Genomic DNA, 10,018 nt, shown 5'->3' with positions numbered 1-10,018 from the left:
ACAGAGAAACCCTGTCTCGAAAAACCAAAAAAAAAAAAAAAAAAAAAAAAGTCAGGCTGGAGAGATGGCTCAGCCATTAAAGACTAGGCTCAAAACCACAAGTAAGATGTATTATAGGTCACCCCAATACCATTGGCTTATCAGACTGAATTCTGACAACATGTCTGTACAGATACCAGAATTTCTTCAAAGTGGGTACCTTATAAAATATGAGTACAGAATTTGTCTCTGTGTATAGTGATACTAATGTTTTAATAAATAAAGCTTGCCTAAAGATCAGAAGGGCAAAGCTAAACCACCAGAGGTCAGGCAGTGGTAGCACACACCTTTAATCCCAGGATTTCAGAGACAAGCAGCAGACAGATCTCTATGAATTCAAGGTTATGCTGGGCTACACAAGATCAATGCAGAAACAAATCCAAGTGGTGGTGCACCACACTTTTAATCCCAGTACTAGGGATTCTCACCTTTAATCCCAGCACTAGAGGAAATATAAGATGGGAGGGGAGAGAGAGGCTTAGTCAGTTTAGTCTGTGGTCACCCAGCCATGGAAGAGATACTTCTCTAGTGACTTGGCTGCTTTACTTTTCTGGTTTTCAGGTTGAACCCCAGCATCTGTCTCTGGGTTTTTATTATTCATGCAATATCTGTGTCAAGAGACTGTACCTCTAATTTCTCTTGTACTCCCCAATTTACAATCTTTTCTTTAAAAAAATTCTTTTGCAATTTATTTATAGATCAAACAAATGAAAGAATCTAATAATTATTATTTAGTGTGTGTGCCTGCATGCCTGGAGGTCAGAAGACAACCGTCAGGAGTCATCTCCTTCCTCCTTTTAGTCATCAGGTTTAGCAGCAGGCACAGTTTAAAAAGTCTTAATTGATGTGAGATAGTCGTGGTGGCATACACCTTTAATTCCTTTTGAAAACTTTAAATTTTCTATTACTTTTTAAATGATTTGTTTATTTTTTATTTCATGAATTGATGTTTTATCTGCACATATGTCTGTACGAGAGCATCAGATCCCCTGGTACTAGAGTTACAGACAGTTGTGCGTTGCCATGCAGGTGCTGGGAACTAAACTAGGGTCCTTAGGAAGGTTCTCGTTAACTGTTGAGCCATCTCTCCAGCCCCAGTTAAATTCTCTATATTTTTAAAGGTTTATCTTTAAAGAGCAAGGGAAGGGAACCAGACCACTTAGAGCTGAAGTTATGAATGGCTGTGGCTGTGTGAGAGCTAAAGACAGAACCCGGGCCTCTGCAAGAGTGGCCAGTGCTCTTAACCACTGAGACACCTCTTCAACCTCATAAATTCCCTTAGTCATGAGTGTAAAGAAACAAAATACCGCAGTGTAAAATAAGAGCTCCTATAATTGAAAATCTGGCAAATTAAGAAAAGTGTAAATATTATAGGAAGTCATTGCTTTACACTAACCTGTGGACTAGGGCTCAGGGGGTAATCAAAATGAAGTCGTTACACTGAAGTTTCACAGCATCATTCTGAACCTGATCTCTCATGAAATCAGAAGTATTACAATTACAGAGATAACAGCCATCATAATTAAGCTCACTTTCCTTAATCTTTGCACAGAAAGAGTTACAGGAAATATCCCAATGCTAAGGAATTAGTTATTACTTCCTATGGTCTGTCACTCTGTCCAAACCTTACAAGAAATATGACTTGTCCATAACCCATGGCTCCTTATTTTGTTTTTCCTTCTCCAGTCCTTTCTGACTCTAAAACTAACCTCCACTATTTAGTCTATGGAACACTTACTCTGTTTCATAGAACAAAGCGAAAGCGTTTACTAATTCTACAGTAGAAAATAAAGCCAATTAAGATTTCGTTTTGTTTTGTTTTTCAAGATAGAATTTCTGTGTAGCCCTGGCTGTCCTAGAATTTGCTTTTGTAGACCAGGGTAGTCTCAAACTCAGAGATCTGACTGCCTCTGTCTGCCAAGTGCTGGGATTAAAGGTGAGCCCATAATGGAAGCTTGAAAACTGTGTTTTAGCCAGGCATAGTGATGCACACCTTTAATCCCAATACTTGGGAGGCAAAGGCAGTCAGATCTCTTGAGTTCAAGGCCAGCCTGGTCTACATAGTGAGTTCTAGGACAACCAGAGCTATATAATGAGACTATATAAATAAATACATAAATATGTATAAAAATTTAAAAAACACAAAACACACACATAAGGAAGGAAGAAAGGAAGGAAAGAAGGAGAGAAAGAGAAGAAAAAAGAAAGTTGTGTCTTACCTCAGTGTCTCTACTGGGTGGTATATATGGCTGTAGCATTTCATTGGACTGTTTCCTTTGGGGAAGACTACTCTGACATGGTCTTCTGCCTAAAGAATATAGTCCTGATAGTATTTTAGTGTATAATGAATGTCTGTAGTTTCAAGAGTTAGTATAAAATTTCACTTAATAACTTACTTTGTCAGTCATTTGAGCTGTAGCACTCTTACCTTTAATTCTCTGTGGCATTCTGTAGTACAGGGACCAGTATGATTCTGTCTCAAGTACTTACATCTAGTCTTGAGCTTAGTTGTGGATGAGCTTTGCTGCCTATAGTAAATTGGAGAAGACATCTTTTTGTTTTGTTTTGTTTTTTTCGAGACAGGGTTTCTCTATCTGCTTTTTCCTCTGTATATTTTAAAATAAATTCTGTGGTTATATTTAAGGTATAGGATATTTTTATAGTAAGAATACCTAGTAATATGGTTATCATAATGAAACATAACCATATTCTCACAGTAACATAAACAGTTATAATCTGGTCATTTATCAAAAATCTAATATGCTATTATTTACTATGTTACTAACTTTAATTTTTGTTTTTTTTTCCCAGACAGGGTTTCTCTGTGTAGCTCTGTCTGTCCTAGAACTAGCTTTGTAGACTGGACTGGCCTCAAACTCAGAGATCTGCTTGCTTCAGCCTCCCAAGTGCTGAATTAAAGTGTGTGCCGTCATGCTCTGCTTTAAGTTTTTTTTTATTGCATTTATGTATGTATATGTATTTGTAACGATTGGAGGACAACTTGAAGAACTCAGTTCTCTCCTTCTATGTGAGTCCTGGGGATTGAACTCAGGTCCTCAGGCTTAGTGGCAAGCGTCCTTACCAGCTGAGCCAACCTGCCAGCCTGTCTTTTTTTTTTCTTTTATTTATTTATTAAAGATTTCTGCCTCCTCCCCGCCACTGCCTCCCATTTCCCTCCTCCTCCCCCAATCAAGTCCCCCTCCCTCATCAGCCCGAAGAGCAATCAGGGTTCCCTGCCCTGTGGGAAGTCCAAGGACCACCCACCTCCTTCCAGGTCTAGTTAGGTGAGCATCCAAACTGCCTAGGCTCCCACAAAGCCAGTACTTGCAGTAGGATCAAAACCCAGTGCCATTGTTCTTGAGTTCTCAGTAGTCCTCATTGTCCGCTATGTTCAGCGAGTCCGGTTTTATCCCATGCTTTTTCAGACCCAGGCCAGCTGGCCTTGGTGAGTTCCCGATAGAACATCCCCATTGTCTCAGTGTGTGGGTTCACCCCTCGCGGTCCTGAGTTCCTTGCTCATGCTCTCTCTCCATCTGCTCCTGATTTGGACCTTGGGATTTCAGTCTGGTGCTCCATTGTGGGTCTCTGTCTCCTTTCATAGCCTGATAAAGGTTAATATCCAGGAGGATGCCTATATGTTTTTCTTTGGATTCTCCTTCTTATTTAACTTCTCTAGGATCACGAATTATAGGCTCAATATCCTTTATTTATGGCTAGAAACCAATTATGAGTGAGTACATCCCATGTTCCTCTTTTTGGGTCTGGCTTACTTCCCAGCCTGTCTTTTTTAAAACAGACTTTTATATAATCTATCTTTAGTCCCACTTTGAAATAGGTACCTGGTATTGCTGGTTATTTGAAGCCTTTTTAGGGTTCTATAATGTATAGTGATTTATAAATTTAGAATAGATTTACCATTCTATTTCCTTGGGTCAAGTAGATGAAAAAGAGCCTAATCTTACCCATCATCTTTCTAATTTACTTTCTTCTCTTCCTCCCTTTCTCCCTTTCTCCCTCAGTTTCTTTCTTGTTCTTTTCCCTATTTTTGAGGCATATTTTCAAGAGTTTTTTTCTACCTTCCTGAGTGTGTGTATGTGCATGTGTGTGTCGGTAAGGGGGTGGTAAATACAAGAATATGGCAACAAAACCAGTCCTGACTTGAACATTTCTCTGGTAGTAAGCGTTTCTCTTCTCCTTGCCTGTGTAAGTACAGGTTCTTATTTGTCTCCTTCTGTCTTTGGGGTTTCAAAGTACTAGTATGGGATCATAATATGATATAATATAAATAACATATTTATATTATAACATAAATAGTATAATATATATAGAACTTAAATATAATCACTAAAAGCTATTGGAGATCTTTTTTGGAGGTTTTTGTCTTTAGGGATATACAAATTACCCAGACCTAAAGTCATTTGAGATATCTTCCCACTCTGTGGTTAAGTTAGCAAGTTGATATGTACTTTTGGATTCTAGGGATTACTAATTTTTTTATTTAATTTTGTTTTATAATTACATAATTTCAAACTCAAAACAAAAAACAAAGTATGTTGCCAGGCGGTGGTGGCGCACGCCTTTAATCCCAGCACTCGGGAGGCAGAGGCAGGCAGATATCTGTGAGTTCGAGGCCAACCTGGTCTAGTTCCAGGACAGGCCCCAGAGCTAAGGAGAGACCCTGTCTCGAAAATACAAACAAACAAACAAAGTATATTTATGAAACATATATATTTTTGTTTAGATTTTAGTTTTTAATTACTTGTGTATGTGGGAGAACGTTATGCACATGAATGCAGTGCCTGAGGAGGCCATCCCAGAGTATTGGGTCCCCTGGATCTAGTTTAACAGACGGTTGTAAGCTTCCTGATGTATGGGTGGAAACCAAGTTGGGTCCTCTGGAAGAATAGTAGATGTTCTTAATTGCTGAGCTGTCTTTCTAGGCTCGGGTGTACATTCCTGTCTCTTCCAGTTTCCTTTCTCACAGGGTCTGTTTGTGGCTTTAAGTAGGTACCTGTCTGGCTCCACTACTCTTTGTTCATTGCCTTCATTTAGTTTCTCTAGACCTCCTATCACTACCTGACATTATTTCACTATATTCTAGAAGTTCTTTGACGTCTAGGTTATAAGTTCATCTGAGCTGGACCCAAAATGTGCCAAATAAATGCAGTGCTCAGTTTCTTATCAGGATCATTCACAGGAATTTTTGTAACTCTCCTTTCTTTTTGAGTATAAGTTATCAGCATGGTTTATTTAAGAAATATTTGGTCAACTGTTACTCAGTATCACATGGAACGACATAGGATGCTGTGATAGGGCCTGAGTTCTGAACTGTGTGGAACTGATGTATATAAAAGATAGATGAGAAGATGAAGATAGCCTATGGTATCTGCTGCTGTATTCAAAAGAACAATGTCTTATTCAACAAGCTTTCAAAATCTCACAGAGGTCTTACACAAGAGGATGGGCACTCCAGTATTCTGTTGATCCACGCTTTGTTTTATAACCAGTTCTGGTATAATGTAATATATATATTTTATGCAAAACTGTGTGGTAAAAGTCACTAAGCCATTAAGAGAATCTGTCTCAAAAAGCCAAGACTGTAGACGCACGTTCAGCATGGTGATGCGCACCTGAGTACCAGGTACAACGGGAAGGAAAGGCAGCGCAGATCATGATGTGGGAAGGACCCTTGAGTCTGTCACTTTCAGATTGGTCTGGGCAACATGGTGAGACACATCTCAACAACAAATAGGAACAACACACACAACATACAGATATTACACCACACACAAACACAAAATTACACAAGCCTAGGGAAGGAATAGTGAAGAAATACATAAACATAGCACAACTAGAGAACTTAACTCAAAAAAAGATCATGGGCTATGCTGGGTGGTGCCCAGCCACAGCCTAGAAACACCCAGACAGGACTGTCTTTCCCAGGCCTGCAGTTCAGATTCAACAGGAGAAATTAGTTCTTATAACTTTGAGTGGTGAATTTGTCAAAAACCATAAAGAAGACCAAGACCAGAAAGCCAAGCAGTGATGTCACATTCCCTTCATTCAAGCACTTGGGAAACAGAAGTGGTACATTGAGGCCAACCTGGTCTACAAAGTGAGACCCTATCGCAGGGCGGTGGTGACACACGCCTTTAATCCCAGCACTCGGGAGGCAGAGGCAGGTGAATCTCTGTGAGTTCGAGACCAGCCTGGTCTACAGAGCTAGTTCCAGGACAGGCTCCAAAGCCACAGAGAAACCCTGTCTCGAAAAAAAAAAAAAAAGTGAGACCCTATTTTCAAAATAAACAAAGAAGGTTGTAGGTTTACTTATTGAAGGTCTACATAATGAGTTCATGGACAGTCAAATGTAGAGAGACCATGCATCAAGAAACTAAAACAAATGACAGCCCCCAAAAAATCCAACAAAAAATGGATAAGTTCGTGTTGTATTCAGATTATTTCTAAATCATCATGTTGGAAGAGATGTCCATTCTTTAAAGCATGTAATATAATGGAATTTACTCTTTCTCTTCAGATGATGTGCCGATGGGGACTGCTGCCAGACGTGCTTCAAATGAATTCTTCATGTGTGGAGGGTATGTTTATATAAAAACAGAAGAGTTTTTATATTTTGGGCCCGGGGAATGTGTTCAGTTGGTGGAATGCTTTTCTAGCTTGCACAGAGCCCTAGGTACCACTGCAGGACCATGTAAATAAATACTATGGCATGGTACACCATTGTAATCCTAGCACTTGGGAGATGGAGGCAGGGTGATCAGAAGCTCACTTTTTTTTTTTAAGATTTTATTTATTTAGGCAGTATCCTGCCTGTAGGCCAAAAGAGGGCACCAGATCTTCTTATAGGTGGTTGTGAGCCACCATGTGGTTGCTGGGATTTGAACTTAGGACCTCTGGAAGAGCAGTCAGTGCTCTTAACCACTGAGCCATCTCCAGCCCTAGAAGTTCACATTTTAAAAAATATTTTTCATATTTTGTTATTTTTGTGACTTTATTTTTATTTTTTTTTTTATTTTTGGAATTTCTAGACGGTTTCTCTGAAGTTTTTGGTGCCTGTCCTGGAACTAGCTCTTGTAGACCAGGCTGGCCTCGAACTCACATAGATCCGCCTGCCTCTGCCTCCTGAGTGCTAGGATTAAAGACATGCGCCACTACCGCCCGGCTTTTGTGACTTTATTAAATTTTGTTCTTGATTTACTTTTTGTTTCAGAATTTATACATTTATACATTTATGTGTTTAACATGCATACATACTATTTGGGGTTTTTTTGGTTTTTGTTCTATTCATTTGTTTTGAGTTCGGGGGTTGAACCTAGCACCTCAGACACGCTACCTAAGCATTCTTATGGGATTGTGTATCCAACCCATTACCTTTTTTTCTTATTTTGAGATAGCATTTTGCTAAATTGCCTAGGCTGACCTTGAACTCACAGAAACCCAAGCTGACCTTGAATTTGCAGTTCTCCTATCTTAATCTGTTGAACAGGGTACTAGGAAAAGCTTACACTTTCTTTTTTTTTTAATTTTTTTTATTAAAGATTTCTGCCTCCTCCCCACCACTGCCTCCCATGTCCCTCCCCCTCCCCCCATTACAATGTCTTTTTTAAAAGAAAAAAAATAATACTTTCACTTTATGTCAGGAACCAACCTCGACAAAAAATACCTCTTGCCAGGATAGAGGCATGGGGATTTAGAAATATAATGAACATGAAGACGCAGCCCAGGTGGTGGTGGTGCATGCCTTTAATTCCAGCACTATGGGAGGCGGAGGCAGGTGGATGTTTGTGAGTTTGAGACTGACCTGGTCTACAAGAGTTAGTTCCAGGACAGGCACCAAAAAACTACAGAGAAACCCTGTCTCAAAAATCCTAAATAAATAAATAAATAAGAATAATATGAAGACGCAAATGAAAATAATAAAACAGAGAAACATTTAGGATTATATCAGGAGGGAATTCCAGTGAGTACTGAAAGTTCGCCTGCTTTAATTTCCAACTGCTTAAAATACCCCTGAACCCAAAAGGTAGGAGTAAGACAAAAAACTACATTTACACTATATAAGGAAATGAACATACCAATTGAAGGTCGTGGGCTACATTCATAGTTAAACATTGTGTTGCTAGAATAAGTCACCCTCACACTAAAACATTCTGTAGGCAAACCACTCCCTGTGTAGAACCCAAAGTTACCTCCTTAAGGGAACTGGAACTTAGTTGGATCCTCTATTCCTGAAATGGAAGAGCTGGCTATTCACCACACCTGTTGACAACAACCTTGAGAGAGCAGAACTCTCTGTTCAAAGTCTAGGTGGGACCTTTATTCAAGGTGACATAATAACTTTGAAGGACTAGAGTTAAGTTTGAACTCTCGGACCTTTGGTCAAAGTGGAAATAGGCTCACATTTTTGGGCCTCCACAACTTTGTGTTTATGTATATATTTGCAGTGCTGGAGATTAAATCTGGAGCCTTGCACATGCTAGGTAAGTTCTGTGCCCCTGAGCTGTATTCCTAGCTTGTTTTCTGGGTTTCATTTCAAGACAGTTTCTACTTTACCCAGGCAGACCTTGAACTAGACATCTTGTCTCAGCTTCCTAAGTAGCTAGGGTTACAGGCCTGTGTCACCAAACCCATTAAAACAAATTTCAATTATGATAACAAATCCATAAATTCTATTCTTAACTATGTCAAAGCTTGTAGTGCAGTAAGTTGAGTATATTCTTCTTGTTATGCAGCCTGATTAGCCCTGGTGCTCAGTACAGTGACAGGTGTTGTAGCGATTTCCCCCATTTCCTGGGAGTTTACCTCTTTCTCCCCCCTCCACTCTTTTTCTTCCAAGACAGGGTTTCTCTATGTAGGTAGCCCTGGCAGTCCTGGAACTTGTAGACCAGGCTGGCCTCAAACTCACAGAGATCCACCTGCCTCTGCCTCCCGAGTGCTGGGATTAAAGATGTGCACCACCACCACCACCAGGCTGTCAGGAGTGTAGGAGTGTTCTTGACAGATGTGAGTTCTGGGTACATATGTTTTTTAAAACAGGATATTTCTTATTCACATTTAAAAGTGATCGCTTATCTTTCTAGAATTTTCTCTAAATATAGCTAATAGGTCAACTGAAAGAAAATTAGTCTGACTACTCTTTCTTTCTTAAATTATGGTGGCAGGCAGTATCAACCTACTGTGTCACCTCACAGTGAAACAGCTCCAATTCCAGTTCCTACTCAAGTAAGGAATTATCAGCGCATAGAGCAGAATCTTATATCCACTGCCAGCTCTGGCACAAATCCACATGGTTCTCCAAGGTAAGCCAGTGTCTTTTTTCTTTTTATTTTTTTAATAGGTTTTGTTGTTGTTATTGACTCAAAGGTTATTTGTATTTAACATTACACACATGTATTTGCTAAGAATATAATTACTGAGAAAGAACTTGGGCTGGTAATGTATCTCAGTTACAGAATGTTTACCCACCACCATTCACAATTCAATCTTTCATTCAATCCAAACACTATATAAACCAGGCAAGATGGTGCATTCCTGTAACCCTAGCCTTATGAGAGGTGAAAGCAGATGATCAGAAATTCAAAGCTGTCCTAACTATAGTAATTTCAAGGCTATCCCAAGCTATATGAGCTCTTGTCTCAAAACACAAAACTGTCATAGACAACAATGAGGATCCCAAGAGAGAGACGGACATACTTGGGTCTAATCTACAGGGGAAGTAGAAAAAGACAAGCTCTCCTGAATAAATTGGGAGCATGGGACCATGGGTAAGGGTTGAAGGGGAGGGGAAAGGCAGGGAGGGGAGCAGAGAAAAATGTAGATCTCAATAAAATCAATTAAAAAAATTTTTAAAAACCCACAAAACCAACAACAACAAAAACCAGCCAGTTTTGGTGGCACACACCCTTTAACCCTGGAAAAAGAAAGAGGCAAATGGAACTTTGAGTTCAAGGCCAGCCTGGGC

The 10,018-nt window shown here is 39.6% G+C and overlaps 1 protein-coding gene across 3 annotated transcripts in view; it reads left to right on the top strand.

Annotated features, from left to right (window-relative positions):
* Positions 1–10,018, top strand: part of Ulk2 (unc-51 like autophagy activating kinase 2) — a 68,723-nt gene that overhangs the window by 33,928 nt on the left and 24,777 nt on the right. For all 3 annotated transcript variants that reach the window (XM_050163612.1, XM_050163611.1, XM_050163613.1), the window contains 2 exons: positions 6,575–6,635; positions 9,219–9,356. In XM_050163612.1, coding sequence (XP_050019569.1) covers positions 6,575–6,635; positions 9,219–9,356 — 199 coding nt within the window. The remainder of the gene's footprint in view (positions 1–6,574; positions 6,636–9,218; positions 9,357–10,018) is intronic.

The sequence above is a fragment of the Alexandromys fortis genome, unplaced genomic scaffold (assembly GCF_014885135.2).
Source record: "Alexandromys fortis isolate MF-2015 unplaced genomic scaffold, M_Fortis_MF-2015_v1.1 scaffold_149, whole genome shotgun sequence".
Taxonomy (NCBI): domain Eukaryota; kingdom Metazoa; phylum Chordata; class Mammalia; order Rodentia; family Cricetidae; genus Alexandromys; species Alexandromys fortis.
Note: the sequence above shows the minus strand (reverse complement) of the source record. Positions and strands in the feature narration are given on the sequence as shown.